We start from the raw sequence: 21,925 nt of genomic DNA, 5'->3' as shown, positions 1-21,925 counted from the left end.
CTCGCTTCTCATATTTTTTTTTCCTTTCTCTACAGGGGAAAGACATGCAGGGTTGTTTTATGGACGTCAGCCTATAAGGAGGTAAGGAAGGAAGCCAGGAAGGAAAGAAAGGAAAGGAAGAGAGGAAAAGGAAGGATGGGGAGGACGGAGGAAAGGAAAGGGAGAGAAGGGAAGGGAAGCAAGGAAGAAAAGCGGACAGGTATGTCCATCATTGCCTGCACAGAGAGAAGAGGCGGGGAACGGGACCCCAGAGCTCCCCGCAACACGGGGGTGGCAGCCGGGCTCGGCGCCCGGTGCCCGCCCCCAGCCCCTCTGGGCCATGTGGAGGTGCGGCTCCAGCCGTGCTTTTGCCAGGTCCCCCCCTGCGGGCAGCAAGCGGCCACTGCCCACCCCCGCGTGTCCCGGCCCGGTCCCGGGGGCCGCGCAGCCCGGCCCGGCTCCCGCGCCCGCCGGGCCATTTTTCTCCTCAATGAACGCTCCGCCCGCCCCGCCCCCGTTCATTTGCATAATGAGGGCTACCGGGGACGCCATTGGCTGCTGGGGGGCGCGCTCGGCCGTGACGTCAGCGCTGGCTGGGTAATGCCTGCGTTGTGGCGGGTAGTTGGAGCCGGCAAAGCCCGCGCAGCGCCGGCCCCGGGCGGAGCGGCCGCCGGTGGCCCCGAGCTCCCTGCGCAGAGCGCCTCGCCGGCATCGCGCTCCCCGGCGCCGCTCCGCGGGCGCGGGACGGGGCGCTGCCAGCCTCCCGCGGGTCATGGCTGGGGACAGGCTGCCCGCCCGCCTCCTGGCCGCCGCCTGCCTCGCCTTGAGCTTGGCCCCGGGGGCGGCGGGACCGCGGGACACCCCCGGCCTCTCGCGGCTGCAGAGGAGGAGCCTGGCGATGGACTTCGTCGTGCCCTCGCTGTTTCGCACCTACGTGCGGGAGCTGGTGCTGGGGCCGCCGGGGCGCGCCGCGGCGCGGTGCCGCCTGCGCCTGGACTGCGCGCCCCTGCTCCGCGCCGCCCGCGGGGCGCTGCCGCGGGCCGAGCCGCCCGCCGCCCCCGCCGGGCCCTCCGCGGCCGGGCGGCGGCTGCGGCGCGCCAAGCAGCTGGTGCTAGAGGTGGGCGAGGGCACCGTGCGGGACGGCTGCGCCGGGGAGCCGCCGCCGGGCTCCGGCGGGGCGCACCTGGAGTTCAACCTCACCGAGCTCTTCGCCTGGTGGCTCCGCGCCGGCGACGGGCGGCTGCGGGTGCGGCTGATGCCCGAGCGCCGCGGCGCCCTCCCGGGCAGCGAGCGAGGGCTGTCGGCGGCCATCCGCGCCGCCCGCCCCCGCCTCCTCTTCCACGTCTCCGCGGCAGGTGAGCCGTGCGTTGCATGCCGCGCACCGCGCCGGGCAGCGCCCCTCGCCCGCTCCGCGCTGCGCCCGCCGTGCCCCGGCGGTGCCGTGCGCCCTCCCCGCGGCCAGCGCTCCGCACCGTCCCGGGCACTGACAGCCCCGCCGATGCGGGAAGCGATGCTGCTCTCCCGAGCAGTCGCGCCTTCCCCTCACGGCTTGTCCCTAAGGGCTGCGCTTTCCCGGTGCGAAATGTATAGAAGCGCTTTAGTGGGGCCAGAAGGACTGTTTTGAAAGTGATGAGGAATTTTTGTGAAACGCCAGGAGTTCCTATGTGCTAGAAAGCCGCAAGGAAGACCTAGAAGGTTAAAGTGTCATTAGTCGAAGGACAGCAAGACCGGGTTCTTTGAAACTTAAAAAATATCGTCCTAAAAAGGGATGTTTCCTCAAAGTGTTGCGAGGGTTTTCAAGGTTAAGTGCCAGCACACCAGGGAACAGCTGGGTCTGGCTCCCGATTTTGTGCATTAATGCTACTATCTCTGTTACTTGATATTGATATTAATATTATTACTCTTTAGACATTAAATATAAGGGCTGATTGACATTTTAAAACCCCGAAGGATTCTTAGTGAGCTGCATTCTATCAGCTACAGTGCAAGAAGTTGTACATCTGAGAAGGCTCATGCAGCACTGGTACTTGTGTGAAGAGAGAACCTGGCTTAGAATTTTGGTTCTGGTGGGTGGTGATTGGCAGCCATGGTTTGGGGCAGCTCCTTTATCTCAAATCAGGACTCTGTTATGGGCCAGTGATCAAGAGAAATTTCCGTTCTGTGTGTGCGTTGTATCTTTAACAGAAGCTGTGATTCAGCCTTTCCTACTAGAAGAATATAATACCTAGAGGACTGTGGGTCCAAATAATTTGTCACAGTGAGTTAAGTCAGGTACCTTTTATGAAGCTTTGTAGAAGTCAATGGTGTGTCCCTGAGTAGCCACCTACTTAATGGACCACAGAATACACTTCAATAAATTCACAAGAGGAGGGAGAAGTCACTGCTGGGCTTTGAATACAAAGTTGGAGCAACTGATTTTTGATGCTCATCTGAAAAGATGGGATAGCCATCTGAAGAACTACAAATGGAACCCATCTCCTTCTTTGCTGCCTGAAATGAAAATCAAAGCTGACTGTCAGAGTAGGCTGTGTGTGAGTAAGTCCTGCAGCTGTGGCAAAAGCCAGGTTAGCTCTTCCTGTGTTGGATGTAGCAGGGATAGCACAGAGGTGCTGTCCACCACAAGGTGGCTAGGTGAGGCCAACACCCCCCTTGCTACATTGCCATAAAGAAAGAATAATTAAAAATTAAAGACACCAAACCCTCCTGTCTCCTTTTTTTTCTGTTTGGGGAATTTGTTGTGATTACCACTTGTTTCAATTTACAGATCTCCTCGGGCAGTGAAGCCTTAGTTGCAAATGCCATTTTTACTCAGGTACTTGCAGCAATGATGGAGCTTGAGGACATGCATTTGTCTTCTTAGAGGATGAAGGTGTGTTTTTAACCTGAGGGAAGGGCATACATAAGAACTAGCAGGTTCTCTGATGTGAATACAATGCGGGTGGAGCTTTAACCAAAGCTATTCAAACTCACAGGCTTTATTTTGTCTGTTGGTTCACTGTTGAGGAGAAATGCATGTTTTTCCGGATCAGTAGGAAGGTATGCCCCTGTAAAATCACGTTGGAGAGAAAGCTCTGCTGTTCTTACTGCAACACAGTCATGCAAAGTCAATCACAGAGGAGGCAGGAAAAGGAGGAGAAGAGGGAAGGAATATGGACCTCCTTTACCTATATGGAAGTGCTAACTTCTTGCAGCTGTTCATAATCTCTTGTAAAAATCCTGGTCTCTTTCTGAATTGCACTTCTGCTTTTTCAGCAGTGACTCGTCAGCATAGTTACACTGTTTATGGCTTTGCCCTGCTTTTGTAACGTGGGTTTGTTTAACAACATTAGGAAATCCATTCCTCCTGCTTTGCTAAGGTGCTGCCTGTGTGAACACCATGTGTCACTGCCAGCCTTCAATTGGTGCTGTGCAGCCCTGCCGACAGCAGGATGTGCTGACACAGTGATAACAGCACACACAGCCTCCACCAGCCTGTCAGATTCCTGCAGTTATTGACACCATTGCAGCTAATGTGCACAGGGCTTAACTAAAGCCCTTCCTAAGGCAACCGAGCCTTTCCTTCATTGCTTAAGCTAATTGGAAATGGATTTCAAACAACACAATCCTCCCATCAACAATGGAAAACTGCTTCACTTTTGTTGGCATACTGGGCTTTTGTTTTTCCTCTTGTCTGCTGGAGATGTACAGGGTTGCAGTACTTCCCAGAGAAATGTATAATTACCTTGCTAAATTATTTTCACCACATTATCCTCCATGTGAATGGAGTATGAATTATATTTTAGGGTGAGAAAAAATGGCAAAGGGATGAAGTCACACTGACCTTAGAGGTGACAACAGAGTCCTGTAAATAATGCTTTATTGTCTTTAACTTACGCTTTCATTTGCTGGCTCAAAGAAAAATTTAACTGGAGTGAACCCTTTCCTTTTTTAACAGCACGCTTGTACAAAGCATAAAGCACTTTGTCTCAGTCTGTTACTGAACAATTAGTAAAGGATGTACTTATGGGCAGCTGTTGTTCAACAGACAAGCCATAAATTTGAATTTCTACAGGGCTCTTCTGCAAGTATTCTTGATGCCAGATTTCTCTCACACTCTTCCTTGTGGGAACAGAGCATCCTGCAAGAAGCTTCCATTTAGAGAAACTGCATGGAACTTTCATTCAGTTGGAATAGGACCAAACCTCAGCCCATCTACCATTTAATTTGAATCTTTTCTGTATGAAAGACACACAACAAGAAATGCAGAGGAAGGGAGAAAGAAGCTTGGACAGGAGTGCAGTGCTGCAGATCTCCTGGATTTGAGGTCCAGATCTCTTCTCAACTACCAGGTTGCTGTTGACTTTGCTCTCATTGTCTGTGGTTTTGACTAGAAACTCTGCTCTGCCTGCAAAGAAACCTTTCCCAAAAGAATCTAATGAAAACCAGTACATTGCCATGGGGAACAGAACAGCCAGGTGAACATTACTGTCAGGAGATCTTCAGGCTGGCTGTAGTTCTGGTCTTACAGGATTTGCTGTATAGTGTTGAACCACAGTGGGTCTCTGTAGCAGTGTACTCTGTACAGGTTATTGAGCTTTCTTGGGGGAAATAATTCAAGAGCTCTTCCGCTCTAACCCTGCACTGGTATTTGGATTTTTTTCATGTTAACCTCACAGGTAACCAGTTCTCTCACTATAGGGCACCTGAGCCACAAATGTTGCTAAATAGATTTCTTGTGAGTTTACCCAGGAAATTTAATAAGCTGAAATGGCCATAAAATAACTTCCCATGAAAATTAATTGCTACTTACATATGCAGAGGTGGGAAGCGTATGTTAAGAAGGGGCATACAGGGTTGAAAAGGAGTCATTCTTCCCTCTAAAGGTCAATGTACTTTCATTCATGAAATAGATTTAACATTCCAATTATATTTTTTAAATAGCAATGCATAACTTTTCATCCTCTGGCTAGGCGAAATATTACTCCTGCACTGTGGCCTTCATCTAAAATTTTATTAACTTGCCACATGTATTCTCCCTGAAATTGTCTGCATTCACTACATACCAATGCTATTATAATGCTGAGGCAATTAGGCTTTACATCTTTAGGGGACTGCTACTGTACACCTGAACTCATTTGCAGGAGGAACCCTTTGCCTGAAGATTAGAAAGAACTTCAGACTAGATAAAAATGTGGGTTTGAAACTGGACTTGTTGTAAATGAAAATCAGAGCTCCAAGCTGAAATCTGACTGTGCTGAAGTCTACAGAATTATTTCTGTGTATTTTAGAGATACCAGCATTTAATCAAGGTCTCTTAGTTATATTTTTCATTATATTTTGGGCTTGTTTTGCTGCCTTCAAAGGATACCATTTAGAGTTGTGTCATACTGAGCAGAAGACTGGTAAAAGATATTGGTCACTTGGCAGTTGCTCTCTGGTTTTCTCTCACCCTCAGCTGTGTGCCACACCTGAGATCTGATCTTGCTCTTCTGATAAAGCAGTGGCAGAACTTGCTTGATAAGACTGAGGCACTGCCATCAGGCTTCTGAAAGGTTTCTGCTGTAGTGCAAGTGGCTTTGCTCTTTGCTGGGGTTTTGTGCTTTGCCTTGTCTATCAGACCAGCTTTGCCAGTCCAAAGCTTAAAGACAGCATGAGTTGCACTTGAGTTTACTCTGGACGTGAACTAGTGCAAATCAAGGCTTTCCTCTTCTACCCTTGGGTTGTCAGTGGTAGCAGTGGGTTGCCTGTGGATTACCAGTTGCTAAATCAGTGAATCACGTGAGTGCTTAGAAGCATCTTTCTCAGACTTTCCTGCCCTATTAGGTATGTAGCATGTCCCTCTAGACCTCCAGCCATTGGTGTCTCCAGAAATGTGGATATAGTCAGTTCACTATAGTGAACTCTTCTTGAACTGGAAATGCTTCTTGAAGAGGAAAGTGTCTAGTGATGGGCTTTGCCTGGCTTTGTGGGCAGTATGATCCTTGATCCTACTGCTGTCCTGCTTGTTCCTGTCCAAGTCACTTTCCCACTCCATCAGCACTGAGAAAACTCATGGCTTATGAGTCTTTAGACTCATGATGCTTTGTCCACGTTGACCACAAAAATTAAGCTTGCAAAGCCATGAGGCTTTCACAGTAAAGCCACCGGGATTTGCAAATTTGTTGCTGATTATTTGACAGAAAATGTTAGAAATTATGCTCAGTCTTTGAGTGGTTCACGGAAAGTGTGATGTGATCACGTGGTTTTGTTTTCCCAGAGTTATGTGGTGTTGCTGATCCTCATCGGGAGCCAGGATTATGCACAATGTGTTTATGATTTCTAGATCTGTTTTCTGCAAATTTTGTTTACTTTTAGGCTTATTGTTCTTATGAATGTTCTTATTCATAAGCATGTTCAGTAAAATAGCCATAAACAAACACCAAAAGGGGCACAAGTAACAATTTATTATGTTTGAATGAACATTTATGGCACATTGAAAAAATATGTTTTCTCTAAACTTGCTGTGCTTTTATTTCCACATCCTTAAAAACAGGGAATAACTATCTACAGTAAAGAAGTGCACAGGGAAACTTAAGTACTTTATTATACAAAAGCAGAGACATTCTTCAAAATCAAAGGCAGTTCTGCAGTGTCTGAGTGAATTGGATCCTGAAGTAATCTGGTCATTTGGTTCACTGCACATCTCATCCAAACATTACATGATAGGAAATAAAATGTGTGTTTCTGATAATGTTTGTGAATTAGCCAAAAGAAGTAGAAGAGTTGAAAGGAGACTGGCAGGATTGAGCATTTATAAAGTTCCCAACTAAGTGAGTCTTGTCTTAATAAAGAAGATCTCACCTTTTGGATACATCAGTGCTAACTCCATTGGGGTGATGATGTTTTGAGAACCCAAGTTGCTTCCCAAACTGCAGCAAATTCCACACTGTGCCTGGACATTTCCTGTCTAATTGTCACACCAAAGCATCCTCTTGGGCTACTCAGAACTAGGGTACTGAGACTAGGAGATGTATGGTTTTGGCACAAGTGATTTACCTAATAGCAAACACCAATTCAGGTTGCCTGCTTTCCAGATCCCTTTTATCCACTGAGCAACAGCATCCGTTTCCTGGGAAGCCACTTCTGAGCACAACATGGTTGCTGAGACTGCAGTGCTGGGCTGAGAAAGGTCCTTTATGAAATGTGCCACATTTGTCTTGCTTCTTTAATTCAGAAAGATTTGGTTGGAGAAAAATGTCATGGAAGCATAAATGCAGATTTGATAAGTCTGACCTTTTTTTCTTGTGAACAATAAATGTCAGAAAGCTTAAAATGACAAGTTGGAATGGCTGGAGGTTATTTATGTGTTTAAATATTTAGGCAAGAAACACATTTTGAGACTAAAGTCTAATTTACATGAGTATTTTGATTTATGACTGAGATGGCCGAGTAGCTTCATGGTTGTCACTATCTTGCTGAGCATGGTTACTCAGAAATTCCCTGTGGCAGCATAGGTAGGACTTAGATATCTCTACTTGCAGAAGCTGTGAACTCTGTCAGCTGTAGTGAAGGAGAATCATCTTCCCTCATTAGTCAAGCAGGATCTGTGAAGTGGTTGAATGTTCTAAGTGTACCCAGTAGACAGAGCTGGTGGCTGGCTTCAAACTGACTTCAGACAAGTTTCTAACAACTGGCATTTCTTTGGCCAAAGAACTTCAGTAGGCAGCTGCAAGAACTGAGTTCTAGTTTGACTTCCAACTTAATTACTGTGCAGTACACAGCTCTGCCATTGACATCTTGTGTGAGATGAAACACTTCCCTTTGTGGTGGTCACTTCCTTTGCAAAGCAAGGGTAGTTTTGACTGCTTTTGAACTCTGTTGGTAGATGGTGGGGTTTTTTTGTGGATTAATAATGCTTTTATTTTCTAAGAGCCTGAATAAAGTCAGTAAGGTGCAGTCTGAACTCTCAGCTTTTTAAGGGAAAAGCTAAAAGAACTGGTGTACCATATTGATTTGTTCCCATCTCTGCACTGCTAATAGTCAAAGGACTGCTATTTCCTGCATTTCAGTTTTAGCAAACTTAGAGTTTTGGTTGATGCTACAAGAAAATCAGTTTCTCTTTTATTTTGAAATAAGTTGAGCCCTGCCTTTGACTGTTAAAACACCACCTGTCTTGAAGCCAAATAGTCAAATTTAGATTTGAAATTTGAATACTTTGTGAGTCTTTGACCAAGATTATTTGTACCTCACCATAAGTGCGAACAGGATGGGCTGTGGCCAGCTACTCATGTGCTTTTGGCAGCTGCAGCTGGGCACCATCTCCATGTGCAGTGAGGAGCTGCAGGTGTTGGCTGCTGCTGGCTAATGGGGACTGCTGAGCAAACCAAGCACTGTTTGTCCTGCCTGGGAAGGGAGAATGTTGTGGAGGCAGTGAGAGAGAGAAGGTTTATCCTTTATGGTTTCTTACTTAAGATATCAGACTTTTGCACAGAATGGGGCATTTGAGATAGTTTAAAACTTCAGTGGATTACCTGATTCTTCCTGGATTACAGACGGCAAAGTGGAGATAGTAGGCTGAAGCCTTTCAGCTAGATGGTTCTAGAAATACGGGGCATCCCCTTTGCAACTTATCTCCTTTACCACTCTTCAGCTCAGTTTGCAAATCTCAAGAGTTTCCACTGTATTCCAATGTTTACACCAAGGCAGAAGAACTACCTTTCCTGCTGAAACAAGGGTGTATACTGAATCTATTTTTGGACTGGGATTTCCCTGCAGTAATGTACTGTGAAGAAAGAGGTGGAGGCTCTTTCTGCAAGCTTCTCCCCATTTCCTTACTGACTACTCTTGCTGGTCTCATGTCTTACAAAACCTGGTGATGAAAGAAAACCTTGACTCTGTCCTCAAGTTACAAGCTGGGCAAAGGGAGAGAAGGCTGTAAGGCAAAGAGTAGAGAACATCTGGGTGGTGAGTGCAGGGGGAAAAAGCAGGATCCTGCTGTGTGAGGGTGGGAGTACAGAGGGAGATGTTCATGTGTGGATTCTTCTGCTATTTATTTCTAGATGTCTGTTAGGAAGAGGAAACTAGTCTTGGTAGACATGCTGGAAATGGTGATTTTCATATGTCATACTCCTTCTAAGAATTTTATGTTATTGAAGTTTTCTTTCCAGCTCAGTTTTGAAAGCTGGTGTGGCTCTTTGGAACATGGTTGCTGTAGGGCTTGTGACATGCAGCTGAATATCTGTGACTTCGCTTACTAGAAATCTGTGGTGATGCTTGAGAGCTCTGCAAGTTGCAGCAGACCTCTAATTGCAGCTTGTACATTGGCATTCTCCTGCTGTTTCTGCTGGCCCATCGAGTAACGAGTTATCTCGGATGCATCAGAGTGCCTGGGCTTTTTATAGCCTCTTTTGTGTTGGATTCTCAAACCACTTTAAGCCTTATCACCCTAGTGACAATGCTAAGCATTATTATATCTATTTTACAGAGAGATCATAGAAGCCAGGGATGGAAAAAGCATTATTTGATTATGTTAGACTGCAAGTGCTGAATAGAATTTTCTCATATAGGATATACTATACAAGGAAGTCTCTCTCTCTTTGCTTCAGCCAAAAGGCCAAGAAAGAACAAGAAATTGGAGTTGAGAGTCTTTCTAGCTTGCTGGAAATACTGCAGCAGTTATTGGCAAAACGGTCTGAGTCTCCTCTGCTCCACACCGTGTTTGTGACACTCCTCTTAAAATAAATCTGGTTTTGTCACATTCTGCACCTTTTAAAATACTGTTTTCTTCTTAGTTTTGGGATCATCTGTGATCTGCTGAGCCTCTTCCTATCTTCAGACATCACCCCGTGGCCTTACCCTTTGTAGGGCAGTGTATGTCAGCATTATAGACCATGATGCAATGGTTATTTCCAAGGGCTGTTTCATTATTGATGCTAATTAAACTTGAAACTAATGAGAAAGGATTACTTTTCAGGGCTGGAGAGGAGGCCAGAATAGTTATTATAGGTTAATTATTCTTCTAAAATACTCGTTTTAAGTAACAATTCATTTTGTCAACTTTTTTCTTACATTGTACAAGAGCCTTGTTTGAAGAGGTTTCAAAATATAATTGCTGCACTGACCTCATCTAGTTCTCAATCAGTAATCTCCTTCCATCAGCAAAAGGTTAATAAAATCTTTAAGGAAAGGAATTTTGCACCTTATCTATGTGTAGACGATTTAGAATAGGTCTCCCTGCTAGTATTTCCTATTTCCCTTCTGCATGATTTCTCTGGCATACTTTTAGATGTGAAAAATGTTGCATTCCATAAAGCTTCCAAATTTAATGGTTGCTTTGCAAAGCAGGTGCATTACAGAGGCAGGGAGTGAATCTACCTGGGGCTGTCTGAGAACTGGCACATAAGTCAGAACACACTTCTTTGTTCTCAAAGATATACAGCCTGTGGTGAACCTTTAAAAATCTGTCCTCACTTTGCAGGACACTGGGGTGTCCATAACATGATTAGTATTTGCTAAGTAACCAAGGGAGGAGATGAGACTTGTTTTACATGGGAGCCAAGGTCTCTTTCTGGCTGGGAAGCACTGTGGCTTTTGAAGGGGAGGACACATGCTGGTCCACTTTGCGCCTCCCCAGCTATTATACTGAACCTTTCTTCTTCCTGGCTCTTGGTAGAGATGAGTGATGGCTTCAGATTGTTGCAATATTGTGCTACAAAAAGGGTAAAGGAGAGCTGCATTAGTGATACTGTGCTGAAAGCTGAATAAAATCATAGAATTATGTAAATTGGAAAAAATTTCTAAGATCATCAAATCCAACTCTTTACCCAGGACTGCCAAGTCCACTACAACACCAGGTCCCTAAGTGTCACATCTACACATTTTTTGACCACTTTCAGGGATGGTGATTCCACTATTCCCTTGGCAGCCAGTTCTAATGTTTGATAATCCTGTCTGTGAAGAGAGTTTTACTAATATCCAATCTAAACCTCCCCTGACACAACTTAAGGCCATTTCCTCTTGATCTGTTGTTACCTTGGAAAAAAGACTGGCCCTTACCTGGCTACACCCTCCTTTAAAGTGGTTGTAGGGAGTGATAAAGTCAACCCTGAGCTTTCTCTTCTCCAGGCTGAGCCCCCCCAGCTCCCTCAGCTGCTTCTCATCAGACTTCTGATCCAGACCCTTGTTCAGCTCCGTTGTCCTCCTCTGGAGCCTCTCCAGCACCTCAGTGTGTTTCCCATAGTGAGGGGCCCAGAACTGGACACAGCACTGGAGGTGGGGCCTCACCATTGCCAGGTCCAGGGGGACAATCCCTGCCCTGGTCCTGATGGCCACACTCTTGCTGATACAGGCCAGGATGCTGCTGGCCTTCTTAGCCACCTCTGGAACAGGTCCTTTTCCTCTGGACAGCTTTCCAGCTGCACTTCTGTAATGTAGCACTGCAGGGGGTTGTTGTGACCCAAGAGTTGTGACCTGACACTTCACCTTGCTGACCCTCCTACAGCTGGTCTGGGCCCATCAGTCCAGACTATCCAGATCCTCTGGTTTTGTGGACAGGAAGGAAAGCAATCTTTATTAGCTGTAAATGTTAGGTCAGTGTATGTGAGCCATTGACTATGGCCTGGTGCTTTCTGTCAGGGCACCTGCTTTGCATCTTGTATTAATGTGAGGGCTGTGAAGGAAGCACCTGTGGATGAAGGCGGTGCTGAGAGCATCAAGGCCCCAAATGGAACATGGGATGCTGTGGATTTATGAAAGCCCTTACCTACCTGTTCCACATTTCAATCTGTCTTAAAAGGGCAGCATTCACCAGGCCTGAGTTCAAGAAAAGAGTTACATCCTCCATCTGAGTGCTGGTATCAAGTTCAAAGATAAAACACCCTCTCTCTTGCCACTGGGCTCTGCTTAGGCCAGCTCATAGGATTTGGGATAATATTTGAAGTGCTGAGTCCCTTTTGCGATTAAGGTTTTAAATCACACAAAGATTGATCAAAAGCTCAGTGTTTCTTTCTTTGCCTTTCCAGCCTACTGTCCTTTATCTCTTGAAACAAAGCAGCATTAACTTTTAAGATCTGATTCAATAACATTTTATGGATAATAATTATGACTGATATTAAGCCTTCAGCAACCAGTCTGTACAGAGACTTAATGTATTGAGGTTTATTACCACTGTAACCTATCTTTTTACATTGGCTGTAAAGCAGGATCAACTCTACTGATAAGAGGAAAGAGAAGCATCAATGAACTGTTTGCCTTTGCTTCTCTGCAGGGTGTTCGTATTGTTGCCACTTAATATTGCTGGCACGGTGGGAGTTTGCTGGTGAGGAGTTTTTGTTTACAGAGTCGGTTTGCGCAATTGCAGAATGAATGAACGAGTGAGTGCGTGAATGAGCTGCAGCAATCCTGTGCTGGGAAAAGGAATCTATTGCTGGATAAACCCTGGAGACCAATTGATCATACTCTCCCTTTTAATAATGAGTGTGAGAATGCAAAGTTTTTAGACACGAGCTCAACAGCTTTCTCTAAGGCTTATCCCAATAATGGAAGCTCTTAAATATAGAAAACTTCTTTAGACACCCATATTAGTGATTTTTTTCCCCAGAAGTTTCCCAGTTTCCTTGATCTCATCAGGATATAGTTGTATGGACACATGATCACAATGAATGGAGATGGTCCCTAAACCAAACTGAAGACCAGGCTGAGCTAAAGAAACCCCTGGTTTCTGGGTCCTTAAATGCTGTGCACAGTGGTCCAAATATAAATTACAATATGAGAAAGGAAATTCACCTTAGTTTCCATACAGGGTCTTCAAGGAAAGTTCTTCTGTTGTATTTACACTGAAAAAGTCACCTGAAGGAGCCAGGACTGGGTCCTTGCTCAGCTGAACTTCGTGATGTTCATGCATCATTAACTGTAGCTGTATTATGTAGTTGCCTTTTTTGCCTTGCTTCTCGACATAACTTTCTGTATAAGGAAATCTACCTCCTCAGTAAGTTCAAATAAGATGCTGTCTGCTTATGTCCTTTTTGTCTTTTTGATGGGAAAGCAGAAGGGAATTCTAAAGTGCTCTGGGAGCTACATGGAGGCCTTGCTTTGACATCTCTAAATATGTGAGTAATGGGGTGCTTAGAACTGATTTTACGTGTGATGGATGCTCAACAATAAGGAATCACAAATTGTGAGCAGCAGAGCTTGGAAAGGAGAGCTGCTCAACAAGATTAATGGGAAGGGAGACCTTTAGTGTAATGAAAGACAGTTCCAGCTTGAAAACAGACAATGCCACACTAGATCGAGTCTTGAGGATTTGGGCAGTCAGGTTCCCTCTGTGCCTTTGTAGAGCCCCTTCCTAAGCAGGGAACACTGAAGAGGTGCAAGAAGAGTGTACTGTAAGTTCCCACTTCACCTGCAAGTGAGTACACTGGGGCACCAAAGGAGCAGATTGTCCAAGGGATGTCTGTCAAGTGAGGGATTGGGCTGTTGAAGGAAAACTAGGAATTTCTTTTTGTTCTAGGAAGTGCAAACTGGTAAGAAAAGCAGGTGAGACTGCAGTAGAATGTAGCTGGGTCTGAGCACTGCAGGGTTTATTTTACCACCATTTTCCTGTGGACAAATGACCTTAGACAAATCACGCAAGTCAAACCTAATGGGAAAAAATCCCCAACTTGTGTCTGCTTTCAATTAGATAGTAATTGTCTTATTATTAGAAGAAATATCAAGTTTAAAAGAAAACAAATATCTGTACTTAAATAATAAAAAAAAAAACAGCATGTGAAAGTGTAGCTCATCCATCCCTTCCATTCTAAGTAGAAAATTGCTATTAACTCTGAATATCATGACTAAAGGACTATGAACAGGGAGCAAAATTAGCAAAATGTTAGTGGAGCTGGCTGCAGGATCATTGTTATGACTGCAACTGTTATTCTCTGTCTCTGACAAGGATAATAGTGTATGGAAATGAAGCCAGCAAATGTGTAAAATACATCTAAATATAGAGGACAAAGAGCAAACAATAACTGGACCAGTAATCAGATGCCGAGGCCTTATCTGTTAGTACAGTGGCTTGAAAGATGGCAGTGCTGGTAGATAAACATTAGGAGGACTATGAAGCTGAGGATAAATAGAGCAATATCCTCTAAACAGTAAAGAGCTGAAGTATAAGACCCTGGAAAGACGTTCAGGACTTATTGCTTGAGAAAGATCCCTAAAGCTGTCAAGCAGATGTGCAGCTGGTAAGTAGATGACTTGCTGGGACGTTGACTGAAATGGTAGAAGGAATAAATCAGAGGGGATTGCATTAGTGTAACTGAAGGCAGTACATTACTTTGCTTTGAAGTATAGTGTCCTGTGGAGAAAGCAATGACTGTCATCCCATAAGAGTGATCAAACTGAGGGGAGACATGTCCCAGATTTAGGCTGCAGCATAGTCAGGGGTTTCTCTTCCCAGCACTCATAATTTTCAGGTTTTCTTGAAGGCTTTGGACTAGAGTTTGATGGGAGGCATAAGGGGCTGATCCTAAGCCTACTGAAGCCAATGACATCTCCCCATTGTACACCTGCTCCCCTCTCCTGCTCTCAGGTACAGACAGACTGGGCAAGAACCACCTTTTCTGCTCTTTGCTATTGGGCCCTCTGCTGTGAGTGCACAGGGAGACAGCACACCTCATGTTCTGTGCCAGAAGATAAAAATAGAACTTACTTTCAACCTGGCATTTTTGTCAGCACTTAGTCTAGGTGGAAATGCAAAAGAAGGCCTTGGTGCTACATTTAGTGATTGGAACAGTAGTGTCCGTTTGTCTTTACACAGGTCAAATGAGCATGGGAGATACTAAGAACTCTTGTTCTTGAACTCTTACGGTTTTGTGGAAGGGGCTTTTGGGCACAACCACTGCACTGTAGCATGTGTGTCAGCCATTAAACTCAAACTTCCTAACGTAGCCCACTCTTAGACCTTTGGCATCATATATCTGAGGTTTGAGTTAAATTAAAACAGGGAAGCATCAACCCAGTAAGAGGAATGATGGCGTGACAGCATCCTAGTGTAAGCAAAGGGGAAAACAGCTCTCCAGAGTTCAGTGACAGGAGGAAGGTGCTTGTCAGGCTTACCAGAATATGCCTAAAGAAATTATGGTCACCTCTTAAAATGTTTACATCCACTGTTCATTAAGCATTGCATCCTTGAAGACCCAGTTTCAAGTTCTTTACCTTTATTAAAATGAAATTATGTTTGATTTATGCCAAGGTACTGTACAGAACAAACAGACCAGGCACATCTCCAAACCTTTTTACTTTTTTCACTCTGCCTATGCTGCTGTGGTCATGCCTTCAAAGTAAGGCACTTTTGAATAGTATCCCAGACTTGAAATTGTAAAGGTTAACAAATTTGCCCTTTCTGCCCCATGAAAAATTTCTCAGTATATGATCCTAAAATTATTTAAAATACACTTTTGTCACTTAAAAGTTTGAAAATAAGTTATTTTTTTAAAATAGAGATTGGGAAGGGGGAAATGAGTCAATAACCTTTCTGAAAAAAAAAAGACAACTAAATTGAGATGTCCATCTGAAAGGAAAATGTGATTTTTACTTCAGAAGGGATAGAAAATGTCTTGTTCCTACTTCTAAAATCCTTTCCAATAGTCAAATCCATCTGCAAAGATAAAGAGCTGAAGTATGATCTTGTCTCTTAACATGTCTTTTATCATCACGCTCATCTCTTTCTCCAGAAGTACTTGAGGATGGTAGAATGGAGTTCAGATTAAAATGCTCAAAGGAAGGAAAAATAATAGGAAGGTCAGATTTGTATTGAAGATTGTATTGAAGTCACATCAGCAGAATTACCAGAAGGAAGAACAGGCAAAGTACCTAAATGAAAACTCTTATCAAACCAGTTTACAGCTAACATGGAAGTGTCTTTTAGTTCAAGCTAGAATAATTCAGAACTTTTCTTTCCTAGTCTCCAAACTGGTCCATAGATTGTTTCTGTGGAGTAATATCCTGGGACACATCTGTTTTATTCATAATTCTGATTTCATGACAAGACCAAGACTTCTTTTTTATGGGTGCACTGTGAACCATCTTAGTATAAACTTGGATTCTCTCTCAGGATTGCCACAAGAAGATAAGTTTTATGTGGCAATTTTTGAGCTGCTCCATGCATGTCTCTAGCCTGACAATGAAAGCCTGACTTTCAGGGTAGCTTTGAGAGCTTGGTACTGTCTAAAGCCTTATCACTGACCTCCCAGCCCTGGTCACTGCTTTTCTAAAGCCTCTCTCCAGAGCCTCATGGGCACTTCCATTATCCAGAAATGATCATAGCATCTCTTGAGAACAGAGTCCTGCAAGCTTTGGAAGCAGTTCTGTTTTCTCTGGGTAAAACACAGGTATCTCTTGCCTCTCTGTAGCATCTATTGTTGGTACACATTGCTGGGGTCACACAGCAGGGGGGTTTAGGTGTTCCTTTCAGTTCCACACCCAAGGACAGGGAAGGTGCTTGACTTCTGAAACTGCAGTTCCATGAAGACTCTGTTTTGCAATTCACCTCTTGTAAAATGTTGCAGGTAAAAGCCTCCTGAATCAGAGCCAAAGCTGGAGCAGGTGCAGCAAAGAGGTGAGTTCAGCTCTAACAACCTGCATCTCAGATGCCTTGGATGTAAAGACCAGATAAGCTTTATTTTCCAAGAAAATTCATTTGTTTTTACCATAGGCTTCTCTGTTAAGGCCTTTTTTTTCCTATCTCATCAAGCTAGGTTCTGTGTTATGATTCCATACTACAGCAAACAGGAATCCTTTCCCAAAACAGCCTCTTCCTCCAAAAAGGTTGATTACAGTGGAAGTTGGGCCTTGCTGTGACTGACAATGTCATGACTTGATCATACACAGGTCTGCCTTGATGTGACTTCCTCTGCAGGTTCCTTCCCAAGCTCTTTTTTTTTTTTTATATTGCATTCTGAACAAGTAGCTCTTCTCATAAAGGCACTTCATAAAAGCAATGTGTGCAGCTCCTCTGAGTAGCACTAAATCTGTGACAAACCTAAGGGAGGTTCCACAGAAAGGTGATAAAATACTGACTTGTCAACTATTTTGCTGGCTAAATGGGAAAGGCGGCTGGTAGCTTTACCCTTTAAAGCGGAGAGAGATAAGGGCAGTTTCACTGTTTCACAGTCAGCCACAATCATCCATAAAATGAAGAGTTACTTTGTTTTTTAAACTGATGTCTCAGTATTGAAGGACTCCATTTTTCACTAGTATTCATGCTATTCATCCTGTGCTATTCAATAACTGAAGATATTCACTAATGAATTAAACAAATAAGATTTCACCTGTTAACCATCTTTATTGAAATACAATGTTTAAAAGTGTTTATATTTGGAGCTGCTGAGGTCAACACAAGTAAGACTGACTGACAGCCAAGAAAATGACAAATTGCTAGAGTTGAGAGAGGTGGAAAGTGAAGTTTTGTGGCAGTTCCATGGTCCTTCATGATTCTCTTTTTTCAATAAAATAATGACATTGATGAACCTTGTGATGTTGCTGAAGGAAAAAGGGAATAGAAGTGAATTTGGCTTTCTCCCCGAGGCCTTGTGCTGAATGGGTTGTGCTGTAATCTGAGTCACTGGCAACCATCTCTGATACTGCAGGGAAGATGAGAGATTCTGACCTCCTCTTCTTTGATGTTGGAACACTTCATGGAGTTCACTTTGTTCTTTTCTTCTCCCTTTTGGTGTCTGATGTGATTTACTTGTTAGTGCTGATGAATGCGTGCTGCTACCCCAGTGAAACCCAGCAGTGAGTCACAGCCTGGTGCCTGCTAGGTCAGTGCTTGGCCATGGGTGACAAAGGGTGGCAGTGACACCCCCCCCCCCCCCCCCCCCCCCCAGGTCACTGCAGCCCTCATGCCCCAGTCAAAACCCTGTGTCTGGAATGAAGTGTCAGCTGAGCAGAGCCTGAACATCATGCCTTTCCTCCTGACCTGAAAGAGGTGAAGTGCAAATATCTGTACCAGTGCAGTTTGATTAGGAGCTGCAGAGAAGATTCTTGGCATACAAAAACTTAAAAGAGTTTTGTCTTTGCAATTCCTAAACAGGTTCAGAACTCCCCTCCACCCTCAACAGTTCTGTGATTCTGTGACTGTGGACATCACCAAATAGAATTTGGCTGGGCTTTTTCAAGGCAGCTTGAGCTGTGCTCAAGGGTGTTACCGTGTGGTACATGTTCTTAGCTGTATTATTCTGTCTCTTTGGGAATGCCAGCAAACTGAGTATATCTGCTTGGAATACTGGGCTCAGATTTATGGCACTCTGCTTCCGTGGTTGCTCACCACACATATCAGCAGAGTAAAGCAGTGCCTCTCATTAGGGAGCTGACAGATTTTTGACAAGATTGTCGAATCTCAAGTCATGCACGAGTTCCCTAACTGCTTTTGGGCACAGCCTGGATGTCTGCTTGTTACACAGGACGAGTGTTTGGCTCACTCAACAGACAGCAGGTCATCCCATTGACACCTCCCTGCTCTGGTAACAGATCAGTGAACCTACTGCTGTCTAATGTTTCTATGATAATGCAACACAGTTGAGAATTGATTTATAAAATGCAGGTCGCTCAGTAGATGCAGCAGTCAGTGAGGGAGCACAAGGTGACAATGAAACAATTCAGATTGGCAAGTGAGGGCATTGCAGCTGCTTGTGCTCTAATTGCATCTCTCCAGATGTTCCTGTGATGTGCAGGAGATGCCAAGCAGTCTCTAGGCATAACCATATTTCACTGTTCAGCTTTCCAAACGCTCTTCTGTGGTCTGTAGAGAAGAGAGAATTTAAGGACCCAAGCCTTTTCATCTTCTGTGCTGTCAAATAAACTCTGTCATCTGAAGTAATATTTCCCAGGCATATTTTTTTTCCATAGATTTCTTTTCACATTAAGATCAGCAAAAGCTCTTTCTGGGAAGCCTGATTAAAAATGCAGTTCCTCCTAGGAAAGAAAAGAAAATAACATTTTCAGCATCAAAAGAGATCACAAAATCATCATGAAAACTGGAATTAATTTTGAAGATTATATATTGCAGGAAAGTAGGTAAAAGTGACCTCAGGGCTTTCTGCTGTTTGTAAAATAGTTGTGGGTTTTTTGAATGGACATCTGCTAAGAGTAGAGGTGACAAAGACTCTCAGAGACAAGAAATGTCCTGCTTGGATTAGCTTTGAGAAATTGAGAGAGATAGCTAATTTCTTTGCAAAATTTACTCTTCTATGTATACTAAAAATGAACCAGCAAACAAAAATATGTTATAAATACGTTTCCAGTTCAGAACAAGAAAGATGGAGAGGAACTATTTACAAGAACATATACAAGACAAGGAGGAATACCTTCCAACTGAGAAAGGGGAAGTTTAGGTTAGGTATTAGGAAGGAGTGATGAGGCACTGGCACAGGTTGCCCAGAGAAGCTGTGGATGCCCCATCCCTGGAAGCGTTTAAGGCCAGGTTGGATGAACTGAGCAACCTGGTGTAGTGAAACACATCCCCACCCATGATGGTGAGGTTGGAGCTAGATGATCCTCCAGGAAAACCAGTCTATTATTTTCTGATCTTTAGAGAAAAATTAATCTAGTAAGATGTATATCATTGTGTGGGGGGGGATAGAATGTAAGAAAAGAAAGATCGTGCAGAAGGTAATCTCACCCCTGAGGAGTGGCAGCTGTACTAATTACCAGAGATTAGGAACAGGCCTGCCCTTAACAAGCCACAGCTGTGTCCAATAATGATGAGTGCTATAGAAGGGTGGGTTAGCGCGGTGAGGAGAGAGATGGAGTTTTGTTGGCGGTACTGTAAGGAAGAAGGAGTCAGTGCTCTGAGGAGCTGCCCATGAGAAATCACCATGAAGGTATGGAACTTTGCAATATGATGACAGCAATTGTGTTTTGACAGCCCAAATTCTTTGTAGCACTGTCACATTGAATGCTGCTCCAACTTGTGTAACCTCCATCTGTAACCAACCCCTCTCATGTTTCCTCCTCAAACATCCTTTCAGATACATATACGTTTCACAGGAATAGAATGTGTGTATTGTTATTTGCAAAAAATAATGATACTCTCCTGAGGTCCATGCTTTATCAATAACTTTTATAAGGTGTGTTTTGCATCCTGAGATGTATCTAGCATTCCAGCATTGCATACCTGGAAGGCAACAGTGGCTGTCTTTCCAGTGTCTTTAATCAATCATTTAAGATGAGTTGTGTAAAATCCAACTGACCCTTCTATAATAACTAGGGGAAAATAGCTTTGAATTGTCATTTTGATAAATTTTGGAGTATTGGCAGTGTTCTGGGCTATGGAGCCAGGCATGCGAGCCTTTTATCTGTCAGTGTCATTATGAAATATCTTAAAAGAACAGGAGGAATAGCGACTCGATAAATCTTATCTCCATGAAAGAGTGGATTTTGCGTGGTTTCATAATCTACTAAACTCTAATAGCCTATATCCTTTGCTTCAAAAATAGCTGTTAGAGCAAGGTGTTTGATGAGTCTGTGTACTGTTTTTCTGCAACCCCTTAGATTTGTTTATGTCGATGAATGACTTTCAGTGGTGAACACCATAGGAATTATTTGCCTATGTGGTGCCTGCATGATTTTAACTATTTATTGTGTGATAAAACCAAATCTTTTGCTCTTCCCCATGTTTTTCTGTAGGGTAGAATACCAAAGGCAGGTGGAACACCTTTCATAGCAGCATGCCAAGAAAAAATTCAAAACTAGGTGAAATCATTTTTGTTACATGTGGTACCAAATAAAATGCTGGTTTTAGTATCCTGTCTAATGTCTACTACGTGGTTGGGGCCTATGCTGATAATTGAGTGCAGTGTGAAAATCGACTGTGTTTTATTGCATTGTCTTGACTATGTGCCAGTTTTAGTAGAAATTAGAAGTTGAGTTCATAGCTTCACACACACCATAGTTTAAATGCAAATAATAATGGTATTTGAAAGTAAAATAAGCTTCCAGGATAAGAAGGCACAAAACTCCCATTTTGCCACTTGTGCTGCCATTTCTTTTTTGGGGAGAAGGCAGAAGAGGAGAGGAAGAGTGGAAAGAAGAGGAGAGAAGGTAATTTTGATAAATTTTGGAGTAGTGCTGTCTTGCTGTTAGTAAGAATTAGACTTAGGTCTTAGATCATGCAATGTCCTCTCCCAAATACAGGGTATTTCTGGCAAAATAGCCTGGGCAGTGCTGCAAATGCCAAAACCCCCAAGTCCATACATAGAAATTCCACATGGAAAGACCGTGATTTCTGGATAAATGGCTTATAGGGTTTCCCATTAAGGAACAGACCATTATTTGAATTATTTTAGGCATACCTAACTGTTCTAGACTATTAAGCGTTCTCCACAGTTTCATGTTGAGTCATTGTGACCACTCTTCATACTGAGGCCAGGAGAGCAGTGTCTCCATGAGATATTTTGTCCCAAAGAAGCTTCAGGTGGTGGGCAGGACTTAGTGAAAAATTGAAGTATCTATGTAAAGACACTGGGAACATATGTGGTAGCACAGGGGTGACTTGGTGGGCTGCCAGGTGGGAATGAGAGTGTCTGAGTTTTTGTTTCTTTCCTGTTTGGTAGAGATGATAGAGCAGCTCTATTAGAACAGATTTACCATGCTTATATTTTATGGCTGTGGTATGTCCTTGTACTCTGGTTGGCAGAGTTTTCTAGGTGGTGTCTTGTGTTTGAGGAATGATCCTGATTTTCCTGAGCATCTCCACGTAGCACTGACAAAACAGGATTATTATTTTCTACCAATGATAAGGTTCCCCCACACTCTGAAAGGCTGGATAAACATAGCACTTCCTCTATATATGTCTGGACAAAGCATTAGTACAAAATCTAGAATCTTTGCCAGGAAGTGAGGAAAAAAAAGTGCAGCAGTGTCATTTGAGAGGAAATTCAAGCTGAGTTTTTGTATATAATTATTTAATTTAATTAACATAAACACAACTGTGATTATTTTTTTC

At 43.8% G+C, this 21,925-nt stretch overlaps 1 protein-coding gene across 1 annotated transcript in view; it reads left to right on the top strand.

The window, feature by feature from the left end:
- The first annotated feature begins 751 nt into the window (after positions 1–751).
- The window catches only part of ALK (ALK receptor tyrosine kinase), a 307,024-nt gene continuing 285,850 nt past the window's right edge, over positions 752–21,925 (top strand). The window contains exon 1 of the mRNA XM_066546309.1: positions 752–1,334. Within this exon, the coding sequence (XP_066402406.1) occupies positions 752–1,334 (583 nt within the window). The remainder of the gene's footprint in view (positions 1,335–21,925) is intronic.

The sequence above is a fragment of the Molothrus aeneus genome, chromosome 3 (assembly GCF_037042795.1).
Source record: "Molothrus aeneus isolate 106 chromosome 3, BPBGC_Maene_1.0, whole genome shotgun sequence".
Taxonomy (NCBI): Eukaryota; Metazoa; Chordata; class Aves; order Passeriformes; family Icteridae; genus Molothrus; species Molothrus aeneus.
The sequence above is the reverse complement of the archived record's forward strand: the minus strand, read 5'-3'. Positions and strand labels throughout refer to the sequence as shown.